General features: G+C 38.1%; 1 protein-coding gene across 6 annotated transcripts in view; it reads left to right on the top strand.

Annotated features, from left to right (window-relative positions):
* Nucleotides 1–27,954, top strand: part of UBE3D (ubiquitin protein ligase E3D) — a 178,386-nt gene that overhangs the window by 35,103 nt on the left and 115,329 nt on the right. For all 6 annotated transcript variants that reach the window (XR_001888962.1, XM_017890978.1, XM_017890975.1 and 3 more), the window contains 3 exons: nucleotides 7,272–7,341; nucleotides 8,755–8,863; nucleotides 12,140–12,306. Coding sequence is in view for 5 of the 6 variants with exons in the window: in XM_017890978.1 (XP_017746467.1) it covers nucleotides 7,272–7,341; nucleotides 8,755–8,863; nucleotides 12,140–12,306 (346 nt within the window). In the remaining variant the exon portion in view is untranslated. The remainder of the gene's footprint in view (nucleotides 1–7,271; nucleotides 7,342–8,754; nucleotides 8,864–12,139; nucleotides 12,307–27,954) is intronic.

Genomic DNA, 27,954 nt, shown 5'->3' with positions numbered 1-27,954 from the left:
GTTCAAGACCAGCCTAGTCAACATGGTGAAACCCCGTCTCTACCAAAAAATACAAATATTAGCCAGGCATATTGGTGCACACCTGTAGTCCCAGCTACTTAGGAGGCTGAGGCATGAGAATCACTTGAATTTGGGAGGCAGAGGTTGCAGTGAGCTGATATTACACCATTGCATTCCAGCCTGAGCAACAGAGTGAGACCCAGTTTCAAAAAAAAAAAGGAAGAAATTTCTTCCACCAGATACCCTAAATTATCTCTCACAAGTTCAAAATTCCACAGATGTCTAGGGCAGGGACAAAATGCTGCCAGTTTCTTTCCTAAAGCGTAACAAGAGTCACCCTTGCTCCAGTTCCGAACAAATTCCTCATCTCTCTCTCTGAGACCGCCTCAGCCTGGACTTTATTGTCCATATCACTATCAGCATTTTGGTCAAAACCATTCAACAAGTCTCTAGGAAGGTTCAAATTTTTCCCCGTTTTCTTATCTTCTGAGCCCTCCAAGTCTCTAGGAAGTTTCAAGCTCTCCCATATTTTCCTGTCTTCTTCTGAGCCCTCTAAACTGTTCCAGCCTCTGCCTGTTACCCAAGTTCCAAAGTTGCTTCCACATTTTCCAGTATCCTTACAGCAGCACCCCACTCTACCAGTACCAATTTACTGTATTAGTCTGTTCTTATGCTGCTAATAAAGACATACCTGAGACTGGGTAATTTATAAAGAAAAAGAAGTTTAATGGACTCACAGTTCCACATGGCTGAGGAGGCCTCACAATCATGGCAGAAGGTGAAGGAGGAGGAAAGGCAGGTCTTACATGGTGGCAGGCAAGAGAGCTTGTGCAGGGGAACCGTCTTTTATAAAACCATCAGATCTCATGAGACTTATTCATTATCATGAGAACATGATATGGGAAAAACACACACCTATGGTTTAATTACCTCCCACTGGGTCGCTCACATGATACATGGCAATTATGGGAGCTACAATTTAAGATGAGATTTGAGTAGAGACACAGCCAAACCATATCAGAAACGTCTTTTTTTTTTTTTTTTTTTTTTTTTTTTTTTTTAATTAGCCTCAGGTATTTATAGCAATACAAAAACCACCTGCTGCACAAAAGATGATAGAAGGGCTGGGATAACTTCTCTGCCCTAACACAACTCTAGCTGACTGCTAAACCCTGCATACATGCAAAAAAATGGTAGGGAGTATTTATTGTATGTATTTTCAGTAAGAATCGAAAGCTTAGGGGGACCTGTGAATTTGCTGTGACTTTGATTGCATTCCTCAATCCACATACAACTTGGGTAGCAGAAGGTAATTTTTGTAAGAAGCCTTACTGGCTTGAGGTATTTGAGTAGAGCCTTGCCCAAAATTATTTGCTGACAGCTAACCTATGCAGGTACAGTGGATACTTGCTAGGGAAGCAGACTAAAAAAAAAAATTAAAACTGAGTAGAGACATTAGTGGCTACACACTGTGAGGAGATACATTTCACAGTTCAAGTCCAGGCCAGTCAGTTGATTGCTATCCCAACCAATAACCAACAGCCGTCAGAAGAGCAAAACAAAATCCACAGTTGCTACAACATATTGCACACAATGTCCTGCTTCTGTCTAAAAATAATTAGGTGTGCAAAGAAACTGAAAAGAATGTTTCATACTCAACATTCTTTTGTCCTTCATATGAAAGGACTTAATAAATAGGTAGTAAACACAAATATTCGACTGAGCAGACAAACATGTAGAAGCAGCTATTATAAATATGGCAAATAACGTTTTAAGAAAAGCTTTGAACAGATAGCAAATCTCAATAAATTAGAAAAAAAATCAAAGAAAAATAAATTGGTAATTCTAGAATTAAAATGTACTGTAACCATAAAGAAAAATTCACCAGATGATCTAAAGCACAGACCTGAGATGACAAAAGATTAAAAAAATTATTGAACTATAGATTAATCCAAATTAGCCAAACAAAAAAAGTCTGAAACAAAATGAAGAGAACTTCCAATTTGTGGGACAGTATCAGGTATTTCAACAAATGTGTAAATAGAGTCTCAAATGATGAAGAGAAATCGAAAGGGTCAGAAAAAAATTGTAGAAAAAACTGGCTGAAAACTTGGCAAACTGTTGAAAAAATACTGACTTTCAGATCTAAGAATTTCGATGAACCTGTACTAGGATAAACACAAAAACACTTCTCTCAGGCATGTTGTCGTCAATCTGTTGAAAGATGAAGAGAGAATTTTTAAAGTAGAAAGAGAAAAACAAAACCTCATATGTAAGAGATTTCACAATACAATTAAGATGAACTTCCAATAGAAATAATGACATCGAAAAGACTCTGAAATAAGGTATGTGGAGTGCTGGGGGGAAAAAGATGTGACAACCAACAATGCTGTATCTAACATAACTATCACTCAAAAATGAAGGCAAAATAAGGATGTTTCCAAATAAATTCATGGATATAATGGATTAACAGCGTACCTGCTGTACAAGAAATGATAAAGGAAGTTCTTCAGGCTGATACGAAAGATACCAGATGGTAACTGGAAACTACAGGAAGGAATAAAAATCAGGGAGAATGAAAAATAATGGGGGTAAATTACCACAAAAGCAAACTCAAAAGACGTAAGCACAAAATTCAAGCCACATTTTCTTTGCAATTTGCCCATTCTACAAAATTAGAACTTTTGTTTTGAGAAGGGCAAAAATGAGAGACTACTCAAGAGGAGAACCTCACAAAAATATGAGACCCTAAATGTTGTGCCCTAACAGTGAGGGTGAATTGGAAATAGAACAGCCCCGTGGAATTATAGACAGAGATCAATCCTTTGGGACTTTAGGGAATTTCAAGTCTTGAACTTGGTTTAGTTTACCTTGTTCTAGACATTTGCCAGGTGCCTGGCAAAATCACCTTTGTAAGGAAATATCTCCATTGTAAAACACATATTATTCTCACAAATAATTTTTTTATTTGTGAGATCAGGTATAGTATTCATCATGCAACCAAGGATAAATAGGCACACAAGTAAACCAGACTTCCACCAACAAGAATTAAATCAAATAGACTACTTATTGGAATTATGTGTAAACCGTAAAACTACCGTGCTTAGCATATTTAGCAATATGAAAGGTGTGAAGGTAGCTGAAAGGAAAAGGAAACTGTAACAGTAAGTATATTTAGGAAAGACCCACAATAAAATTTCTTAAAAAGTGTTATAATTGATATTAAAAACTCAGCCAGTGGTTTAACACCAGATTAGGTACAACTTGAAGACAGAATTATCAAACAAAAGACAGATGACAAGGAAAACCTATTATGTAGCACAGAGAGACAAAAGGCAAAAAATATAGAAGAGAGAGTAAGAGACGTAGAACATCGACTATCCAATGCATGTTTAATCAGACTTCCAGGAGGAAAAGAAAGGAGCATGGGCAATATTTGAAGAGATAATTGTTCAGAATTTTACAAAAGTGATGAAGAACAGCAATCTGTAGATTCAAGGGACCTAGTGATTTCTAATTCGGTGAAGCCCTAGCAAGAAAAATAACAATAAATCCATACCTAGACACATGCAAGTAATACTGTGGAATAAAAAGTGGAGATAATCTTAAATGCAGCTAAAGAAAAATGACAGAGTTCCTTCAAAGGAACAGCAGTAATGGAAGTCCGAAGACAGTGGAACAAAATTGCCAATGTGTGCAAATAACTCTTGATCCTAGGACTTAATCTCAAGTGAAAATTTCCTTTAAGAGTGAAGGCTGAGACAAATATGTTTTCTGACAAACACAAACTGGGATAATTCAATACTAATGGTTTTTTTATTTTTTATTTTTATTTATTTTTTTTGAGATGGAGTCTCGCTCCATCGCCAGGCTGGAGCGCAGTGGCGCGGTCTTGGCTCACTGAAACCTCTGCCTCCTGGGTTCAAGCGATTCTCCTGCCTTAGCCTTCCAAGTAACTGGGATTACAGACATGCACCACCACTCCCGGCTAATTTTTATTTTATTTTTAGTAGAGATGGGATTTCACCATGTTGGCCAGGCTGGTCTTGAACTCCTGACCTCGTGATCCGCCCGCCTCAGCCTCCCAGAGTGCTGGGATTACAGGCGTGAGCCACCGTGCCTGGCCCATAGTGGTTTCTTATGAAAAGAAATTCTACCTGTACTCGGGTAGAAGAAAATGATCCCACATAGAAGGTCTAACTAAGTTCAATAAGACTTGATAAAGTAGTGAATATTCAGATAACGCTAAATGAATATTAACTGTAAAGCAATAGAAATAATACTTGTGGGATTAAAATAATGTAATTAAATTATAGATTAACAACACACAGGATAAAAAGGGTCACTTCTACTTTGGGAGGCGGAGATGAGAGGATCCCTTGAGACCAGCCGAGGCAACATAGTGAAACCTCGTCTCTACAAAAAATTAACCGGGCATGGTGGTGCATGCCTGTAGTAGTCCTAGCTACTCAAGAGGCTGACGCTGAAGGATCACTGAAGCCCAGGAGTTCGAGGTTACAGTGAGCTATGATCACACCACTGTACTCTAGTTGGGCAACAGAGCAACACCTGTCTTAAATAAGTAAATAAATACATGCATACATGCATACATACCTAGTCATTTCATAAAGTTAAAAAGATTTAGTTTGTGTAACAACATGACTTTAAAATAGTAAATATTGACAGATCTTCAAGGAGAAATTGGTAAATCTGTCATGGCTCTCTATATATTAATCTATGAAACTATTTTTTTGACTTTTTCTGTGTGTAATATTAAGCAATTACACACTTTTTCAAAAAATAACTTTCTGTCTTATTAAAAGTTGTTTGACAACACTATTTTATTTTATTTTTTAAGAGATGGGATCTTATTCTGTCTCTCAGGCTGTAGTTCACTGAAGCCTCAGACTTCTGGGCTCAAACAATCCTCTTGCCTCAGCTTCCCAAGTAACTGGAACTAGAGGCACATGCCACAGCCTGGCTAATTTTTAAAAGATTTTTTTTTTTGTAGAGACAGGTTGTTGCTTTGTTGTCCAGGATGGTCTCAAACTCCTGGGCTTCAAGTGATCCTCCTGGCTTGGCCTTCCAAAGTGCTGGGATTAAGTGTGAGCCACTGTACCTGGCCAACAACACCATTTTTAATGACAGCCTCATTTTTAATTGTTTCTGGTTTTAATTTGACCTATTTAAAATTTGAAACATGCATGTAATTATGTTGCCTGAATATCTGTTTAACCCATCCTCAATTTTTAGACACTTGTTTTCAGTATTTTTCTATTGCTATTATTATGAGTATCACTATAGATAAGTGTTTTCATATACCAGTGAGTATTTTTTTGAAATAAATTCTTATATGTTTAATTATGGTGTCACAATACATATACAATTTTTTGTTTGTTTGTTTGTTTGTCTGTCTTTAAGACAGAGTCACATTCTGTCACCCAGGCTGGAGTGCAGTGGCGTGATCTCAGCTCACTGCAACATCCGCCTCCCGGTTTCAAGCAATTCTCCTGCCTCACCCTCCTAAGTAGCTGGAACTACGGGCATGAGTCACTGCACCTAGCTAGTTTTTGTATTTTCAGTAGAGACAGGGTTTCACCATGTTGGCCAGGCTGGTCTCAAACGCCTGACCCCAGGTGATCTGCCTGCCTCGGCCTCCCAAAGTGCTGGGATTACAGGCATGAGGTGTGATTGTATATGTAGGCACCCAGTCCTACATACACAATTTTAAGGCCTTTGCCAAGTGGCTTTCCAGAAGTCTGTCATTTTCAATTCTCACAGCAGTGTGTGAATAAGCATATCCATCTCTGTGAATAAGTGTATCCAGCACTACACCTTATCATTTTAAAATATTTTGTTTGATGCAAAAAATGTTATTTTGATGTACATTTTCTTCATTGTTAGTGAGATTAAACTTTTTCTTAGATTTTTTTAGAACTCCAACATGGTTGTGTTCACACTTATGTCTATTAAATATCTATTTAAATTTTTCTGTAAGCAATCAGGTAACCAGATTTAGTGAGAATTGTACATCAATAGAGTCATTGAGATTCTGGGTAGATTCTAACGTGAGGTTCACCGCATCTGTGTTTTGGGATGCTATGAGTAAAAACCCCTTTTCAGTTAGGAGGACTCAAACATCAAAGGCAAGGTGGGTATAGTTAGCGTAATGGACAGAAAGTCAAGGCAACAATTGGAATAATCTAAGTTATTCAGTCATATGGTGTTTGCTAGTTGATCATGGTGTTGTCTAGAAGTGAAATAGATAGCAAGCCTGCTAAAATCTTACTTGATTTGTATAAGCAGAAAGTTCTATGTCAAGTGAATAAAAGTCGAGCTTGAATCATAAAAACAGAGAGTCCTGGCCCCTCAATTCTCACACTTGAGCCTTTGTAGACCCAGGAAACCTTGAATGAAGGAAAGGGCAGATGTCCTCAATGAAAAGCCCTAGTATGTTACCTAAAATTTATACTGTTAATCTTTCTCCCAGCCTTCCACAAAGGGAACCATGGCCTTTCTCAGGGTAACAGTTCCCCATGTGCACTGGGGAAAAGGAAATAATCACCCCTTTTGGGACTGCTGGACACTGATTCTAAATGAACACCAATTCTAGAAGACCCAAAACATCACTGTGGCCCTCCAGTTAGAGTAGGGGATGGGGTCAGGTGATCAATAGAGGTTTAGCTCAGGTCCATCTCACAGTGGGTCCAGTGGATCCCTGAATACTTCCTGTGATTATTTCCCGAATTCCAGAGTGCTTAACTCAAATTAACACACTTAGCAGCTGACAGAATTCCCGTGTTAGTTCCCCAACATGTGAATTGAGGCTATTATGGTAGAAAAGGCCAAGTGGAAGCCATTAGAACTGCCTTTGTCTGGGAAAATAGTATATCAAAACCAAAAACAAACCAGAAGTCTTTTTCATTGACTTACAGGTTTGTAGCTATTCTGTAGGATTGAGGAAACCCAGTGACTAATTTCTATCTAAGTACACTATGCCTGTGATGTGACAAACTTTTGTAATCTTCCATATGTGTGAGCAGAATCTCTGGGCATTATTTTCTGAAAAGACACAGAAGCTTCAGAACTGTCTCCTTGTGACCAATGCTTTGTCTTCTGAAACTGAGTAGTTTTGGGAAAATGTTTACTGAATATTAATTTTACCAGTATGTTTAATATTTAGTTTGGAATATCATAATTTGGAGTCAACAGGCCCACAATAAAATTATTAGTGTATTGGGGAGAGTCTTAATTTTCTTTTTTGTTTCTAGAAACCACCAAGCTTTACATGACAGAGATAATCATTCAGTCATCTGAGAGGAGTTTCCCCATCATACCAAGGTACAAATAGCAAATTACATTTATTTGTAATTTCTTTTTTTCCACTATTCAGACCCTTTTTTTTATTTTTCATTTCTTGGTTTTGAATTTATTTTTTATTTTAGTAGGTTTTTGGGAACAGATGATGTTTGCTTACATGAATAGTGATGATTTCTGAGATTTGGGTGCACCCATCACCCAATCAGTCAGTGTTCACTGTACTCAATGTGTAGTCTTTTATCTCTTACCTCTCCCCCCACCTTTTCCCCAAGTCCTCAAAGTCCATTGTATTATTCTTATGCCTTTGCATCCTCATAACTTAGTTCCCACTTATGAAGGAGAACATACGATGTTTGGTTTTCCATTCCTGAGTAATTTCAGTTAGAATAATAGTCTCCAATTACATCCAGGATGCTGTGAATGCCATTATTTCGGTCCTTTTTGTGGCTAAATAGTATTCCATGGTATATATTTGTAATTCCAAATTTAGGAAAAGGAAGTACAATTGATGATATGGGAATTCATTTTATTCATACCTTTCTTTATTTGGAAAAGGAAAGAGAAAGCCTTTTAGATAGTTGAACCAAACCACACATATAAAAGATTTGAGGATTTAAAAAAATGTTTTGCTCATATAGTGCTGTAGACAAATGTGCTCTTATAAATCTTCTAATTCTGAAAGTTTTCTATGCTTATTTCTATGTGCCAGATATCTAGAATCTTATCACCTAGTCACCAATAAGTTTTTTGAATAATTTCTGGTTTTAATTTGAATTATTTAAAATTTGAAACATAGGTCAGTTTCACATGACTCCTATGTTTTAAAAACATGGTACTTAGTCACTAAATCTATTAGTGTTTTTATTTCTTTGACTCTTCTTAGTTTGCAAACAAGTTAACTATGATATGCCTTTATTCCTGTTTATTTGTTGATATCCTAAAATTATGGCAATCTGAGTATAGCCTTGAAATTTATCGTTATGTAAATACTTGGATTCTGTACCTCAGAGCTGACACTTTAGGGAGATCCAAATGGAAGAAAATGTATACAATACTGTCTGATGTTTGGAAGGAAATTTCTTGCCTTCTTTTGTAAGTTAGTTATTCTCTGTTTAATATGCTACAGCACAAATGGAGTATTGACTTGTTCTAACATGATTTTTTTTATTCAGTAGGAGTGAATAGTTAGGTTTGGTGTGGAAAGTGTATTAAGGATTGGAGAATAGATTTTAAGAAGAATGGAGCAAACCTAAATACATTAAAATATATTAAAATCCACATCAGTGTGGATTGTGAGGGAATGACCAGTACATAGAAAAGTCTGGAATGTGGATGTCTCTGCCTGTTAGGTATCCTGTGGGTATTTTTTGCTTATCTTGCCAGTTAGAGTTATTATGAGACACACATTGTGAAAATTGATTTCTGTTCAAACAGGTCTCGGTTTGTCCAGAGCGTGATCACCCAGTGTCTGGTGCAGCTGTCCTCTGCTAGAAGCACTTTTAGATTCAGGATTCAAGGTCAGGACGACAAAGTGTTTATCTTGGTAAGAAATTAGTTTATCCAGCTTTTGTAGCCTAGGAATCCAAGGTCTCAGAATTCTTTAGTTTTTTCATCCTTTTTTCTTAATTCTCAGGTGTGGAAAATAAGTGATTAAAAATGTTAATATCAGGCTGGGCATGGTGGCTTATGCCTGTAATCCCAGCCCTTTGGGAGGCCAAGGTGGGTGGATCACTTGAGGTCAGGAGTTCAAGACCAGCCTGGCCAACATGGGGAAACCCCATCTCTACTAAAAATACAAAAATTAGCCTGGTGGATGCCCCACGCCTGTAGTCCCAGCTACTCAGGAAGCTGTGGCAGGAGAATCATTCAAAGTTGGGAGGTAGAGGTTGCAGTGAGCCAAGATGGTGCCACTGCACTCAAGCCTGGGTGACAGAGCAAGACTCCATCTTAAAAAAAAAAAAAAACAGTTAATATAAGTTTAATTCATAAATCAAACTCCTTTAATTTAATAGTAGATGATCAAGTGCCTCTATGTGCTAGGTACTAGGGATACAGAGAAAATTCCTGATTCCTGCTATTTAGAAGCTCATACCACAAAATCAGGGGGTTTTTTTGTTTGTTTTGAGATGGAGTCTTGCTCTGTTCCCCAGGCTGGAGTGCAGTGGCATGATCTTGGCTCACTGCAAGCTCAGCCTCCTGGGTTCATGCCATTCTCCTGCCTTAGCCTCCCAAGTAGCTGGCACTACAGGCGCCCGCCACCACGCCCAGTTAATTTTTTTGTACTTTTTTAGTAGAGATGGGGTTTCACCGCATTAGCCAGGATGGTCTCGATCTCCTGACCTCGTTATCCACAGGCCTCGGCCTCCCAAAGTGCTGGGATTACAGGCATGAGCCACTGCACCTGGCCAGAATCAGATTTTTTACTCTCAGTTTGTAATGATTTTTTTTTTTTTGGTCACTATAACAGTATTCTGTCTCACTTTTTTTTTTTTTCTATTTCATACTCTTATGTTTAGAATATGTCCTATTGCTCCTGTTTGTTTTTTGTTTTTTTTTGAGATAAGGTCTTACTCTGTCACACAGGCTGGAGTGCAGTGGCAGGATTATGGCTCACCACAGCCTCCACTTCCCAGGCTAAAGTGATCCTCCCACCTCAGCCTTCTAAATAGCTGAGACTCCAGGCCTACTCCACCATTCCCAGACAATTTTTTAATTTTTTGTGGAGATGAGGTCTTGCTATGTTGCCCAGGCTGGTCTTGAACTCTTGGGCTGAGGTAATCCTCCCACTTTGGCCTCCCAAACTGTTGGGATTATAGTGGGATTACAGGCATGAGCCACCATACCTGGCCTTCTTTTGTTGTTTTTAATTGCTCTAATTCTGTGATATTTGAGAAACAGTGGCCATTTTTGAGGAAGAGGCTTTGTGGCTAACAATCATCCCAGCATGTACCACTAGAGCCTAATATTACACTGCCTCTATTAAAAATAGTGTCCTTCAGAAACAAATTTTGAGCATTTATGTGGATAACCAAGATCATAGCCCAAATATCTTCTCTACTACATCTATTTTATTCAACCAGTAAACATGTTTGGAGCACTTCTTACATGAAAGACACTGTTCCAGGTGCTCAAGTGCTCAATTTCATAGAAGTTACCTGCAATTAGAAGAGCATAGGGTCCCCATAATGGATGGCCAGCTACAGAGTCACACCTAACAGCAACCTCAGACCCTTCCCTCCTTTTTGTTACTATGTTTCCCTGTTAGCTTTTTAGTTTCATAAAGGCATTTGGAACATACCTCACAGTTACCTGAAATCAGTTTTACTTTTTCTTTTATTCTAAGATTTCAAATTGAAAATCAGGAGTAGGAACTTCTGAAACTTTCTAACATGTATTTAGATTTTTCTTTTTTATAGAATATTCTTGAAACACAATCAGGGACCACGAAGAACATAAAGTGTTCCCTTTCCTGCCTTGCTATATCATACTATTCAGGAGGCAATCAGTAATAACAGTCTGATATGTGTACTTCATTATTTTTATTCTTTCCATATACAACTATATCTATGTACACTCACAGGTGTTTATTTGTAAAAAAAAAAAAAACAGTATCACATGATTAGTGTTTTTCTGCAACCTGCTTGCTTCACAGTATGTATCTTGAGGATTGTTTTTGTTAGTTTAAATATAGGTCTGGCTCTTTAATGATTGGAATTTTGCTGTATGGCTGATAAGACTGAACTGCAATGAAAATAATCTTTGCCTGTGTCTTTTAGTACTTCTTTAGAAATGGATCTTTCTAATGTAATATAGTATTAGAATTTGTGTATTTGAAACTCAGATAATTATCACCTTGCAAAAAAGTTGTACTAATTTATCTTTTATAGTAGGCATTTTTGGTGTGCCACCCAGACCCCATACTGGGTTGGTGCACCCATTCCCAGCTGCTGACAGTGTTGGCTAATAATGGCTCACAGCTGCCCCCTTCTCCAGAGATTTGCTTTTTAGATGACAGGGGTTGCCTTGCCCAGAAGTTACCTGTCCGCCACAATCCCATCTCCCTGACTTACCCCTTCTTGGTCAGCCCACTGCCAGTGATTTGATCCTGGGGCACAGAAAGCTAGGGACTCTTGTCTCAAGGTAGAACAAACTCTGTAGGTGGGATTCGTGCTGTAGAACTCCCCCATGGATCAGGCCGAAACCAGACTCCAGATGATTCTATATCCTTAATTAGCTCTTTCCCCTTCCTTATCCCATTTCCTTCACTTCCTTTCTCCTGTGAGTTCTCCCTCAGTGAATCACATGCATCCAAATCCCAAAACACTTTCCCACCAGCAGTATATTGGAATGCCCACTTCAAACCCCTTTTCTGAACTAGATGTTATCAATCCTTTTATATTTGCCAATCTGATCAATGAAAAATGGTGGCACAAATTTCACATTTATTAGTTACATTAAGATTCTAATATATGTTTATGTATCATTTATTTCTTCTGTTAATTCTGTTCATATTCTTTGCCTGTATTTCTCTCGGGGCTGTTTTACCTCCTTACTGCAGCTCTGTATATTATAGATAATAACGTTGTTACTTATGCATATTTTCTCTGAGTCATTTGTCTTTTTTTTTTTTTAACTTTATGTCAATTGCTCTACCAAGTGTTATATTTTGAAAGGACTACCTAGCTTTAAAATTATGTACATGATTCTCATATTTATTTTTTCTGGGATTTTCATAGTCTCTTTTTTGTTTTTGAAAAGTCATAAGATGTAGATAAGGTGACAATATTCTTATACTTGGACTTTCTCTTCACATCTTTAGCTGTGGCTTTTAAATTCAGACAGTTTGGTGATTGAATCATTGAGAAATTCCAAATATATCAAAAAATTCCCATTGTTGGAAGACACATTGAAAGCAGATTCTAGTTCTGCCTGGAGGAGTGCTGTCAAGGTCCTCTACCAGCCATGCATCAAAAGCAGGAATGAAAAGTAAGTTGTGCATTTGTTTTCTCATCCACATTATGTTTTATCTTTTATTGTCATGTTGGTGTTAAGAAATTAATGAATTAAATGCCACTATACCCCTTCCCTGCTTGAAGCTTCTAGGAGCCATACTACTAAATATTTTATGTTTAAAATAGGTTGAATTATTACAGATGATTCATGCTAATATGCAGAAAGCTTGCTTTTACCAAAATTATTGTTTTTTTCTTGTAATCTAAGCTGTCTGTACATATGACTGCAGTACTAAATCCGACTTCAACGGTGATGAATATTTACCAATAAGCACTTTCCAGGCATCAGGATACAATAATGAACAAAACACAGCCCCTACCTCTTAGCATTGTTATTCTAATGGGGGAAGGCAGACCATAAACAAAACAGATTCTTATGTCTCTTTCTATGTGTCAGGCACTCATCTAAGAACTCATAGGTCATTTAAGCCTAACAACAACCTGTGTGGTAGGTACTATTATCATCCCCACTTTAAAGATGAGCACACTAAGATACTGGTAGTAAATTACTCTAGTGAAAAATGAAACAAGGTAAGGTAGTTGGCGAGGGGTAGGATGGGAGTAGGATGTTGTCATTTTATATTGCAAAGTCAGGAAGGATTCCTTAGATAAAGTGATATTTAAGCAGATAACTTGAAGGAAGTGAAGTGCTGAGCCATATCTGATGGAAGATCATTCCCAGAAAAGGAAACAGCAGGTATTTTTATTGTAACAGAATCAAAGTTTGTACTTGTCCTGTACTCTCAGATGGGTTTGATCAAATTTGTCCTAAGAACGGAAAGATCTTAGTCTTTTTCTGGAAAGTAAATAAGACATTGAAAAAGTTAATTACATTTCTTATGCAAGTAGTACCAGTCATAAAAGATCCAAACACTAAGAGACATATATAAGGTAAAATTATATCCCTCTCCAGAAGTGAAACGTTTGTTGTGTACTCTTCCACTTCTTTTTCCATTCATTTTGCACGTAAACATGTGTATTTTTTTACACTTAAAAAAGCCCATGTCTTAGAGATTCTTTCCATGTCAGTGCTTGACATTTTATGAAATGAAGGTACTATGAATTACTTAGCCATTTTTCTTTTAATGGATATTTGGTTTATTACTTTTTTGCTATTATAATTAGTGTTGTAATCTTGTATATTTGTTTTCTGATTATAAGTTTTCTATATTATAGGAATTTCTAGAGGTACAATTGTTGAGTCAAAGGGTATGGACATTTAAAATTTTGAGAGGTAATATCAAATTATTTTGTAAAAAGGTATCATGAATTTATACTCCCACCTGAAGTTTTATAAATGTCCATTACCCTGAATTCTAACTGAAATTTCCATTTAGATTTTTGCCTATCTGATGTGCTTCTAAAGGAAACAGATGTACTTGACACTATCCTTATATTTTATTGAGGCATGTTCAATGGATGCATCTCAGTTTTATGCTTTTGAGACTCTTTTTGAGGGCTTGGATTTGTTTTGTTTTATTTTTTATTTTGGTGCCCTTATACATAGTCAACTATTAAGCTGTACATTGATTATATTCTCTTTTGATGTGTGTGTGTGGGTGTGTGTGTGTATCTTTATATATTTAGGTTTATATCATCAAATTTATTAAAACCCTTTATATTCATCTTTTCTATTTATTGAAATGTGGACTTTCATGACAGGTATGTTGAATCTTACATTATGATTATGTAAGTAATTTTCTTCTGTTTTGATTCTAGTTTTCACATTATATATTTTAAAGCTGTATTGTTAGAGAAATAAAAGCATGACAACTAATTGAATATGCTATCAATAGGAGATTTTGCTCTTCTTCAATTTAATGCTAGTTTTTATTTCATTCTAATTTGCTGTGATGGTTAATAGTAAGTGTCAACTTGATTAGATTGAAGGATGCAAAGTATTGGTCCTAGGTGTGTCTGTGAGGGTGTTGCCAAAGGAGATTAACATTTGAGTCAGTGGGCTGGGGAAAGGCAGACCCACCCTTAATCTGGGTGGGCACCATCTAATCAGCTGCCAGCATGGCTGGAATATAAAACAGGCAGAAAAACATGAAAAGACTAGACTGGCTTAGCCTCCCAGCCTACATCTTTCTCCAGTGCTGGATGCTTCTTGCCCTTGAACATTGGACTCCAAGTTCTTCAGCTTTGGGATTAGGACTGGCTTCCTTGCTCCTCAGCTTATAGATGGCCTATTGTGGGACCTTGAGATTGTGTGAGTTAATATGATCATATATATGTGTGTGTGTATATATATATATCTCTTTATATATATGAAGATTTATATATTTATATATGAAGATATATATATGGCTTTATATATATGAAGAATTATATATATGTCTATATATCCTATTAGTTCCGTCCCTCTAGAGAGCCCCAACTAATACAGATTTTGGTACCAGGAGTGGTTCTAGAGGAACAGAATATTAAGGATGGAGTTCTTTCATTGATTTTGAGGTTTCTGGAGTTGGCTGCTTAATATGATTACATCCAAAAATGCTAAGGTCTCTACTTCTGATAACATGGAGAACACTGATAGTCCTTGGCATGAACTGTTAACAGAGTTATGCACAGTAAATACATTTGACACTCCTGATTCACTGCTCATGAGAGGCAAGGAGTTTAGTGACTCTATGCATAATGCCTTTGACTATATTAAGGAACATAATGAAGTTGGTTGGTCGCTCCTAAGTTCACTGGACAAAGTGATGAAAGAAAATGATGAACTCAGGGATTCTAACTCCCAGCTTCAGAAACAGATACTGAGCCTCAAATCTGCTAAGATTGCCTTGAGTGAGAATCTTATCTCCTGTAGAGAAAGAGTTGAAATTGTGGAAAATCAGACACAAGTTTTTATCATGTGAGTGGCTGACCTGCAATGAAAAGTGTATGCACAGCCTCACCACGTGTCTACTGTTAAAGTGAGGGGATTAATTGGGAAAAAATGGGACCCTGAAACTTGGAATGGGGACATGTAGGAGGACCCTGATGAAGCTGGGGATACTGAGCTTATAAACTCTAATGAACCTTTCTTGCCAGAAGAAACAGCTTCCCCATCCCCAGTAGTGGCAACATCCCCTCCCCAACCCATGCTGCCATCAGCATGTCTACCTTTGTCTGAGGAGATAAACCCTGTACTGCCTGAGGCAATAGCAATGGCCTCCCCAGAGGCAGTTTCCAAGCAAGATAATGTTGATTCTCCTCAGGAGCCACCCCCAAAACCTCTGTTTGCTTCTAGACCTATAACTAGACTAAAGTCCCGTTGGACCCCTAGAGGTGAGGTTGAGAGTGAGACCCATGAGGAGGTGCGCTACAATCGAAAAGAACTGCTTGAGTTTTCTAATGTATATAAACAGAAATCTGGAAAACAGGCATGGGAATGGATATTAAGGGTGTGGGATAATGGTGGAAGGAACATAGAGTTGGATTAGACTGAATTTATTGATTTGGGCCCACTAATTAGGGACTTTGCATTTAATATTGCAGCTTGGGGAGTTACAAAAGGTTCTAATAGTTTATTTGCTTGGTTAACTGAAAGATGAATTAAAAATGGCCCACTGTGAGTGAGCTGGAAATGCCTGATCTCTCTTCGTTTAATGTTGAGGAAGGGATGGTGGAGTGGATTAGTCTCTTTAGACCTACACATCCCAGCTGAGAGGGTCCAGAAGATATACCCTTGACCAATGCTTTGTGAAATAGATTTGTGAAGGCAGCACCTTCATCTTTGAAGAGCCCTGTAATTGCCCTTCTCTGTATGTCAGATCTAACAGTGGGAACTGCAGTCACTCAACTACAAAATTTAAATACAATTGGAATAATTGGATCCCGAGGTGGCAGGGGCCAAGTGGTGGCACTCAGCTGTCAAAGGCAAGCTGGGCATAGCTACTGTGATGGACAGAAGAGGCAAAGCAGCAATCAGAATAATCTGACTCCTGTTGAACTCTGGCATTGGCTAATTACAATGTTCCTAGAAGTGATAGGAAGCCTACTGCATTCCTACTTAATTTATATAAGCAGAGAACTTCCAGACTAATTTGAATTATAAAAGCAGAGAATCACAGTCCCTCAATCAATTCCCCGACTTGAGCCAGTTCACATACCCAGAACGCCTTGAATGAAGGGGAGACCAGGTCCCCTTGAGGAAGGACTGCTCTACACTACTGACAGTTTATACTGTGAATCTTTCTCCCATCCTTCCCCAAGGAGACCTCCAGCCTTTTACCAGGCTAAATGTTCACTGGGCATAGGGAAATGATCAGACATCTCAGGGACTACTGGACACTGGCTCTGAGCTGACGCTGATTCCAGGGGACCCAAAATGTCATTGTGTTCCTCCACTTAAAATACGGGCTTATGGAGGTCAGGTAATTGATGGAGTTTTAGCTCAGGTCTGACTTACAGTGGGTCCATTGTGTCCCTGGACTCATCCTGTGGTCATTTCCGCAGTGCCAGAATGCATGATTGGCATAGACATACTTAACAACTGGCAGAACCCCCACATTGGCTCCCTGACTGTAGGTTGAGGGCCGTAATGGTGGGAAAGGCCAAATGAAAACCATTAGAGCTGCTTCTACCTAGAGAAACAGTAAATCAAAACCAATATCGCATCCCTGGAGGGACTGCTGAAATTAGTGCCACCATCAAGGACTTGAAAGACGCTGGGGTGGTGATTCCTGCCATATCCCTGTTCAACTCTCTGATTTGGCCTGTGTAGAAGACAGATGGCTCTTAGAGAATGACAATGGATTATCGTAAGTGTAACAAAGTGGTGACTCTGATTGCAACTGCAGTACTAGATGTGGTTTCATTGCTTGAGCAAAGTAACACATCTCCTGGTACTTGATATGCAGCCACTGATTTGGCAAATGCCTTTTTCTCCACTCCTGTCCATAAGGCCCACCAGAAGCAATTTGTCTTCAGCTGACAAGGCCAGCAATATGCCTTTATTGTCCTACCTCAGGAGTATATCAACTTTGTGTCATAATCCTATTTGGAGAGACCCTGATCACTTCCCTTCTTCAAGATGTAACACTGGTTTGTTATGTTGAGGACAGTATGCTGATTGGATCCAGTGATCAAGAAGTAGCAAACACACTGGACTTATTGGTGAGAGATTTGCATGCCAAAGGATGGGAAATAAATCCGACTAAAATTCAGGGACCTTCTACCTCAGTAAAATTTCCAGGGGTCCAGTGGTGTGGAGCCTGTTGAGATATTCTTTCTAAGGTGAAGGAAAAGTTGCTGCATTTGGCCCCTCCTACAACCAAGAAAGAGGCACAATGCCTGGTAGGCCTGGTATGATTTTGGAGGCAACATGTCCCTCATTTGGGTGTGTTACTCTGGTGCATTTATCGAGTTACCCAAAAGGCTATCAGTTTTGGGTGGAGTCCAGAACAGGAGAAGGCTCTGCAACAGGTCCAAGCTGCTGTGCAAGCTGCTCTGCCACTTGGGCCATATAACCCAGCAGATCCAATGGTGCTTGAGGTGTCATTGGCAGTTAGGGATGCTGTTGGAGCCTTTGGCAGGCCCCCATAACGGGATCTCCGCTGTTAGCGGATGCATCAGGATTTTGGAGCAAGGCCCTGCATCTTCTGCAGATAACTGTTCTCCTTTTGAGAAACAGGTTTTGGCCTGTTACTGGGCTTTGGTGAAAACTGGATATTTGACTATGAATCATCAAGTCACCATGTGACCTGAACTGCCTATCATGAACTGGGTGCTTTCTGACCTGTCTAGCCATAAAGTGGTCCTGCACAGCAGCATTCCATCATCAAATGGAAGCGGTATATACATGATTGGGCTCGAGCAGGTCCTGAAGGCACAAGTAAGTTACTTCAGGAAGTGGCTCAAATGCCCATGGTCTCCACTCCTGCCACCATGGCTCTTCCCCAGCCTACACCAGTGGCCTCATGGGGTGTTCCCTATGATCAGTTGTCAGAGGAAGAGAAGACTAGGGCCTAGTTCACAAACGGTTCTCCACGATATGTGGGCACCACCTGAAAGTGGACAGCTGCAGCACTATAGCCCCTTTCTGGGACATCCTTGAATGACAGCAGTGAAGGGAACTCTTCCCAGGGGGCAGAACTTGGAGCAGTGAACCTTGGATGGAAGGAGAAATGGCCAGATGTGCAATTATATACTGATTCATGGGCTGTAGCCAATGGTTTGACATGGTCAGACATTTGGAAGAAGCATGATTGGAAAATTGGTGACAAAGAAATTAGGGGATGAGGTATGTGGATGGACCTTTCTGAGTGGTCAAAAACTGTGAAGATAGTTGTATCCCATGTGAGAGCTTACCAACAGGTGACCTCAGCAGAGGAAGATTTTAATAATCAAGTGGATAGGATGACTCATTCTTAGCGTCTTTCCCCAGCCACCCTGTCATTGCCCAATGGGTCCATGAACAAAGTGCTCATGGTGGCAGGGATGGATGTTATGCATGGGCTCAGGAACATGGACTTCCACTCACCAAGGCTGACCTGGCTATGGCCACTGCTGAGTGCCCAATTTGCCAGCAGCAGAGACCAACACTGAGCCCTTGATATGGCGCCATTTTGGGGGGTGATCAGCCAGCTCTTTGGTGGCATATTGATTATATTGGACCTCTTCCATCATGGAAAGGGCAGAGGTTTGTCCTCAGTGGAATACACACTTTGGATATGGATTTGCCTATCCTATACACAATGCTTCTGCAAGACTCCCATCCGAAGACTCACAGAATGCCTTATCCACCATCATGGTATTCCGCACAGCACTGCCTCTGACCAAGGCACTCACTTTATGGCTAAAGAAGTGTAGCAGTGGGCTCATGCTCATGAGACTCACTGATCTTACTGTGTTCCCCATCATCCTGAAGCAGCTGGATAGAACAGTGGAATGGCCTTTTGAAGTCACAATTACAACAGCAAGTAGGTGACAATACTTTACAGGGCTGGGGCAAAGTTCTCCAGAATGCCGTGTATGCTCTGAATAAGCATCCAGCATACGGTAGTGTTTCTCCCATAGCCAGGATTCACGGATCCAGGAATTGAGGGGTGGAAGTGGAAGTGGCACCCATAGTGATCCACTAGCAAAATGTTTGCTTCCTCTTCCCGCAACATTACTTTCCGCTGGCGTGGAGGTCTTAGTTCCAGCAGGAGCAACGCTGCCACCAGAAAACAAAACAACGATTCCATTAAACTAGAAGTTAAGATTGCCACCTGGACACTTTGGGCTCCTCCTACCTTTAAGTCAACAGGCTAAGAAGGGAGTAACAGTGTTGCTTGCGGTGAGTGACCTGGACTATCAAGATGAAATCAGTCTACTACTCCACGATGGAAGTAAGGAAGAGTATGCATGAAATACAGGAGATCCATTAGGGCATCTCTTAGTATTACCATGCCCTGCAATTAAGGTCAATGGGAAACTACAACAGCTCAATCCAGGCAGGACTACAAGTGACCCAGACCCTTCAGGAATGAAGGTTTGGTTCACTCTACCAGGAAAAAAAACACAACCTGCTGAGGTGCTTGCTGAAGGCAAAGGGAATACAGGATGGGTAGTAGAAGAAGGTAGTCATCAATACCAGCTACGACCAGATGACCAGTTGCAGAAACAAGGAATGTAAGCGTCATGAGTATTTCCTTCTCCTTTTGTTAAAAACACATTTGTGCACTTGTACTAAGAAAATATCTTCATCATATTTCCTTTTTCCTTTATCATGTTACATAAAGTTTATTGGCTTCATATGAGCTTTTAAGTATTGTTAACTTTATGGAATAGAGGGTTGGGGATTGGTGCATTTCTGGTTGTATGAAGGACAGTTGTATTATGTTAGGCATAATTATGACCTTATTATTGTTTTTATTTGAAGATTATGTATGATCTCAGGAGATGTGTATGGGTACAAGTTAACAAGGGGTCGACTCGTGATGGTTAATACTAAGTATAAACTTGACTGGATGCAAAGTATTGATCCTGGGTGTGTCTGTGAGGGTGTTACCAAAGGAGATTAACATTTGAGTCAGTGGGCTGGAGAAAGGCAGACCCACCCTTAATCTGGGTGGGCACCATCTGATCAGCTGCCAGCATGGCTGGAATATAAAGCAGGCAGAAAAAACATGAAAAGACTAGACTGGCTTTGCCTCCCAGCCTACATCTTTCTCCTATGCTGGATGCTTCTTGCCTTGAACATTGGACTCCAAGTTCTTCAGCTTTGGGATTTGGACTAGTTTCCTTGCTCCTCAGCTTACAGATGGCCTGTTGTGGCACCTTTTGATCATATGAGTTAATACTCCTCAATAAACTCCCCTTTATATGTATATATCTGTCTTATTAGTTCCATCCCTCTAGAGAACCTTACTAATACATTTGCCTGATGTTAATACTACTATATTTACTTTTTAAAAAATTGTTGATTTGTTCTTTGTGTTTATTTTCACCTGTCTTGTGTCATTTAATCAAGTGTATATTGCATTAAGATATACCTTATGAACTGCGTATAGCTGGATAGTTTAAAACTCCAGTAGGAGAGTCCTTCTATTTTAATGGTGAATTTAATTATTCACATTTATTGTGATTTTGATGAATTTGGACATCGTTTGCTCTTCTAGATTGGTTGCCCTCTTTGTGTCATTTCTTTCCTCCAATGATTTGGAAGCAAAAAATAACTTTTTTATTTACTTCAAAATGATTATTCATGATTAACCTTAAAATTTTAATACACATGTAAATTTACTCTTTTTTTAAACTGTCAATATTTAGATTTAATTAGTATCCATACTCCTCACTGGAACAAGGAAAGACTTGGAGATTCATGTTTGTCTTTTTGCTCCCTCCCTAACCTCCTCCCTTTCCTATGTTGGATACTTTGTGATTCTGATGATATGATGGTTGTATTTCTTCTTAAAGAAATATTAAGCTGAAGCCCTCCTCCATTTGTCTACTGTCATGCATCATGACCATGAATGTTTTGTATCTTTATTATAAATACTTCCTTAAAAAGGTATGGTATTATTTGATATGTTCTCTTTTTGTGATTTTTTCACTCAGTATTCTTTGTTTGATTTTTTAATGTGATAAAGTATACTCTTTAATACTTCTTTTAACCTTGGACTGTAGTCAATCTGTGGTATCTGAAAATTTATTATACTTATTCTGTCTCTCCAAAACTTGTAGGATTTTCTTTTATCCTTGGCTTTCTAAGATTTTATACAGATATGTTTAAATGTGAGCATTCACTCAAAATTTTCTCTTATGTCATAATCTCTTTTTACAGATACAATCTGTGTGATAATAATATTTTTACTTAAAGTCTTGTTTTTTCTCTATTAATGTTTTCCTTGGCTGTTGGCTCTTCTGTTTTTGAAAACAAAGGTTGAGTTTGGTACCTCTCTTTCATGGTGGTGCATTTCCCAAATGTTTGATTATTTCACTAGAATTCCTGCCCTGAAATGTAAACTCCACGTAAACCAGGACCATCTCTGGCTTGCTCAGCTAGATGAGTACTTATAAAAGTGCTCAAAGCATACAATTAATGTTTATGCAGTGGTGCATGGTTTTCTGCTTATCTTTGTAATATTTGGTAATCATTATTTACCTATTGGTAACTGTAGGTTCTTGTTACCATAGCCTGCCTGTATGGATTAGTGAAAGATAACTCACAGGATATACTAGCATGTATGTACCAGTTTGTCTTTTGACAACTTTCAAGTATTAAGAAAAAGGAAGTGGTTTATTTTGCTGATTGTTATATTCATTATATGTAGAATCTTTACCTTTCCTTTCTTGAAGAGTGTTATAAGAATCTGATGCACCTGCCTTATTACCTCACTCATTCTTAACAAATTCCTCTGACACTGGAAATATTGTGACTATAGTCATATGTGTTCTCTTGTATTCAATTAGTAGATGTTTTAAAACTCCAGATGTCTTAGGGACAACTTGACATCTAATAAATTAGTTTGGTTACTTTAGTTTGCCTGTTGCTTATAACTACTTTTGTTGTATTTTTCCTCCTGCTATTGTTTGTCGCTCTGCCCCCAAGGTAGGAAGAGAAGTAAGTAAACATGCTGTGAGTTATTTACTTTGTCATTTAAGGACATTAGTGTCTTTTTGGGTGTGACTGAACAAGCTGTAGACTTCCTGGCATATTTTTGGCACAGGGGTGGTGTATTAACTATTTTAGTCCAATTGGCTAAAACTTTTTTCTAGTGGAAGTGTGGATTGCCAGATGGTAGTCTAAAAGAGGAAAATAGCAAATGTAACTATGGTTTTATTTCCTTGAGCATACACAAAAAAGTGGCACGTAGTATTTTTAGAGTGTTCCTTCTTTCTAGCAATAGACACACATCTCTGTCAACACTCAGCACTTTGAAGTGTATTGTTTTTCATCCTCCCCTCCTGCCCACTCCAGCCAGAGTTTCACATCTTGGTGAGCGCCAGTGGTTTTTTTTTTTTTAATGCTTCACATTTTGTATTGGGGAAATAATTTATTTCATATATCACATTTTTTAGTTTGCTTATTGGCATTTAGATGCTAAATATTAACTTTTTGGCTTTAGACTCTATGTTAACTTCTGTAGTTTAAGTCTGCCAATTCATCAGTCCACCTGTGGCCTCATATGCTCTAGACTGGGAGTAATTTAGCCTCACAGGAGACATTTGGCAATGTCTGGAGACATTTTTAGTTGTCACAACTTGGGGAACTACCGGCGTCTAGTAAATAGGGATGCTCTTAAGCATCCTTCAGTGCAAAGGAGAACTCCCACAACAAGGAATTTTTCAACCTCAAATGCCAATAGTGCCAAATTTGAGAAACACTAATCAAGACATCTAAAATCAAACTTTGTCTGCCTTTTTCCCTCTGTGTGTTATATAGCCCACAATTTTCTTGAAATTGTGTTTAGGCCAGCAAATAAGAAAATCTTACTATCACATGAGCCAAAATTTCTTTTCCTTATATTTTTTACTCTTTTTGAGACAAGCTCTCACTCTGTCACCCAGACTAGAGTGCAGTGGGTCAGTCTCGGCTCACTGCAGCCTCAACCTTCTGGGCTCAAGTGATCCTCCCACCTCAGCCTCCCAGGTAGCTGGGATTGTAGGTACATGTCACCACACCTAGCTACTTTTTGTATATTTATATTTTGTAGAGACGGGGTTTTGCCATGTTGCACAGACTTATCTCGAACTGCAGGGCTCAAGTGATTCACCCACCTCAACCTCCCAAAATGTTGAGATTACAAGCATAAGCCACCACACCCAGTGAGCCAAAATTTCTATTAAATATAATCCACTTTAACTTTGTTAGGTTAAACAGAATAAGTGACAAAAAACATAAATGTTTATGTCACACCTCTCTTTTTCTGTAAGGGAAATGTGAAGAATAGATTTGTTTTTATTAAATATTGGTGAAGAATTTCATAGTTATCAAGCTCCTTGTTTTGTATTTTAGGAGAAAAGACTTAGGAGAATGCAATTAGTAGGGAGTAAAGAAGTGTTTTTCATTTAAGCTAAAGTTGAATTCTCTTCACTTTGTAAGTTACATGAGTCCTAGTATTGGTATTGGTAGTGGTTCTTCCCACCTTTTTCAAAGGATAAAATATCTAACTTAGGAATGTGGAAATTTGAGCTGAGAAGAACAATTCTACATTTGACTATTATTAATAACATTTTCTCACAAAACATATTGAGGGAAAAATGATGATGAAATGTTATTTTCAGCTTTAGCAGAATATAGAGACTAAACTATAAACTGGTTTGGTTTCTTTATTTTGCTATATATTACTAAATATTGCCTCTAAAATAGATGTGTTGTTTTAGCTTAAGATAGTTTTAAAATATGTTATTTTTTCCAATGAAATAAAACAAATGTAACCACACCCATATATATTTCATAGTCCTAGAATAGTATTAGTAGTTTTCTTTACTTGTAAAGTAGTATTTCCTTATCTTTTTTTCTTTATTTCAGCAGGAAAATTGAAACTCTAATTTTAAAATTGTATTTAAAACACATAATACAAAATTTACCATTTTAACCATTTTTAAGTGTATATTTCGGTAGCGTTAAGTATATTCTGTTGTTTTGGAACAGATCTCCAGAACAATTTTATCTTGCAAATCTGAAACTCCATACTCATTAAACCACAACCCTCTTTCCCACTCACCCCAGCCTCTGGTAACCACCATTCTACTTTCTACTTATATGAATTTGACAATATTATAGTTCACTAGAGCTGCCATAGCAAAATACTTCAGACTAGATGCCTTCAACAACAGACATTTATTTATTTTTTCTGGAGGCTAAAAGTCTAATTTTAGAGGGTAAAATTCCAAGATCAAGGGTTGGTTTCTCATGAGGGCTCTCTTCCTGGCTTGTAAATGGCTGTTTTCTCTCTGTGTCCTCGCATGGCCTTTCCTCCTGTGTATGTCAAAGGAGAGAGAGATCTCCTGTGTCTCTTCCTCTTCTGGTAAGGACAGCAGCCCTATCAGATTAGGGACCCATTTTTATGATCTCATTTAATCTTAATGACCTCCTATCTCCAAATACAGGGACATTGGGGTCCTATCTCCAAATACAGGTAAATTGGAGTCCTATCTCCAAATACAGGAAAATTGGGGTCCTATCTCCAAATATAGGGACATTGGGGTTAGGGCTTGAACTTACTAATTTGAAGGGACACAATTCAGTCCATAACATTGGCTACTTTTGTTTGTTTGTTTGTTTTTTGAAACAGAGTCTCACTCTGTCACTCAGGCTGGAGTGCAGTGGTGCTGTATCTGCTCACTGCAACCTCTGCCTCCCAAGTTCAAGTGATTCTCCTGCCTCAGCCTCCCAAGTAGCTGGGATTACAGGCGTGAACCACTATGCCTGGCTAATTTTTGTATTTTTAGTAAAGATGGGGTTTCACCATGTTGGCCAGGCTGGTCTTGAACTCCTGGCCTCAAGTGATACACCCACCTCAGCCTCCCTATGTACTGGGATTATAGGTGTGAGCCACCATGTCCGGCCAACATTGACTACTTTTTGATATCTCGTGTAAGTAGAATCATAGTGTTTGTCTTCCTGTGACTAGTTTATTTCATTTAGCATCATGTCCTCAGGTTTCATTCTCATAGTAGTATGTGACAGGATTTCCATCCTTTTAAAGGCTGAATATCTTTCCATGGTATGTATATATCACATTTTGTTTATCGTTTCATCTGTCAGTGGACATTTGGGTTGCTTCTACCTCTTGGCTATTTTACATAGTGCTGCTATGAACGTTGGCGTGCAAATATCTCTTTGAGGCCCTGTTTGCATTGTTTTTCTTTTAATTAAAAAAAAAAAAAGACACAGCATCTTACTATGTTGCCCAGGCTGGTCTCAAACCCCTGGTCTCAAGAGATCCTCAAGCCTCAGCCTTCCAGAGTGCTGAGATTTTGTGTGTAAGTCACCATGCTCAGTCTCAATTCTTTTGGATATATATCTAGAAGTGGGTTTGCTGGATTATATGATAGTTCTATTTTTAGTTGTTTAAGGAACCTTCATACTGTCTTTTATAGCAGTTGCAGCATTTTATAATCCTATCAAAAGTACAGAAGCAGTCCAATTTCTCCACATCCTTGCTAGCGCTTGTTATTCTCTGTTTTTTTTTTTGGTAGTAGCCATCATAATGGATGCAAGGTGATATCATTGTGGTTTAAATCGCATTTTTCTGATAATTAGTGATATTGAGCATCCTTTCATCTTTGTTGGTTATTTGCATATCACCTTTGGAGAAATCTCTGTTTAAGTCCTTTGCCCCTTTTTAATCAAGTCCTTTTAATTTGTTATTGAGTTGTAGGAATGCTTTATATTCTGGATAATAATCCCTTATGAGATGCATGATTTGCAAATATGTTCTCTCATTCTGGAGGTTGCCTTTTCACTTTGTTCATGGTGTTTTTTGATGCAAAAAGGTTTTTAAGTGTGAGATAGTCCCATTTCTCTATTTTTGCTTTTGTTGCCTGTGCTTTTGGTGTCATTTCCAAGATATCATTGCCAAACTCTCCTTAATTCTGATACTCTGCACCTGATGTGGCAGAGACTGTCATTGCCTGAAATAACTTTGGAAATAAAATTAGGTGGTTTTGAGAAGATTTAGAGGAATTTGTCTTTTGGTTGATTAAAACAACAACAACAAAAAAGGTTAATTATGCTGATTTTTTTATCCAGCAGAGTATCTAAGACTATTATTTAATAGTTGTGTAACCTGCTAAAACACTTTATGTTAACTTATTTGAATAGTGTGTGAATATGATTTGACAAGTGTCACCAAACGCTAAAGAACGTGTTATTAAACAATCTCAAGTAAGTGTTTATTCTACTTCCCACTTAGGAGTCACAAGGTGACATTGTCAGTGCATCCCAGTTGGGTACTTTGACTTTGCAGCATAGGATGTACTTAAACTTCAGAAATGAATGTTCAAGTCTTACATTTTACAATTGAGAAATCTGAGGACCAAAAAGAGAAATAACTTCAGTTAGTATGTTACTGATAAAACCAGAATTAGAGTTGGGTTGTCCTGATTTCAAATTCAGTACTTTTCATTGTGTCATGTAGTCTCTCACCATAAAATATTAGGAGATCTGAAAAGGCCATTATGAATGTGTATTTTTCCTCAAGAGAAATTATCCTGGTAGTTTAGAATATGTCAGACTTTTGATTACTCCCCAAAATATGCTGCTTACTATACTATATTCAGTGAAATTTATGCCTCTTAATCTGTAACATCAGTAGCAGAAACTTCTGATTTACAGTATGTTCATATCTGATGTTATAGATCAGAATTTATGGGTACAAATTTGATTTTCTTTAGAAGTCCGATGCCTTAGCTCCTTAGAACAAGAATCTATTGAATGGAAATTACTCTAAAGATACAGAGAAGTAGTTAGGTGCCTATGGAAAAATATAAATGCATCATTTGAAATCACTTTTCATGTATTTGTCTGTTAGTATTATCACCAAAATGTATACATCTAGGGACCATTCATTATTAAGCAAATTAAGCACATACTTCTTTCGTTTGTAAATGGCAAATATCTCCTTTAGACAAAATTTAAGTGTAGTCATGAACTTCACAGTGACATTGCAATGACAGACTGCATATATGGCAGTGGTCCCGTAAGATTATAATACTCTATCTTTCCTGTACCTTTTCTGTGTTTAGATATGTTTAGATATATAAAGAATTACCATTGTGTTACTGTTGCCTACAGTACTCAGTGCAATAATGTGTGCTATTGGTCTGTAGTCTAGGAATAATAGACTATATCACTTAAGTTTGTCTGAGTACACTCCATGATGTTCACACAAAGACAAAGTTGCCTAATAACGCATTTCTCAGGATGTATCCATGTTGTTAAGCGACACATGACTGTACAATGGACTAAACTAAAACTTGTTTTATTTGAAATTCCTATACTATCCCTGAATCCATTAGTAATAATAAAAGAAGAGACAGAAAATAAGGCATATAATAAAAGTGAGCTTTTTTTTTTTACTAGAAATTCCATGTGTTCTATGAAAAGCAGTTATTCTTTTCAGATTACTTCCTTGAGGAGAATCTGGTTTCCTTCTTCTGATGAAAAAATATGAGACAAATATGATCATGACCTGTG

Source organism: Rhinopithecus bieti, unplaced genomic scaffold, assembly GCF_001698545.2.
Source record: "Rhinopithecus bieti isolate Rb0 unplaced genomic scaffold, ASM169854v2 scaffold_20651, whole genome shotgun sequence".
NCBI lineage: Eukaryota > Metazoa > Chordata > Mammalia > Primates > Cercopithecidae > Rhinopithecus > Rhinopithecus bieti.
Note: the sequence above shows the minus strand (reverse complement) of the source record. Positions and strands in the feature narration are given on the sequence as shown.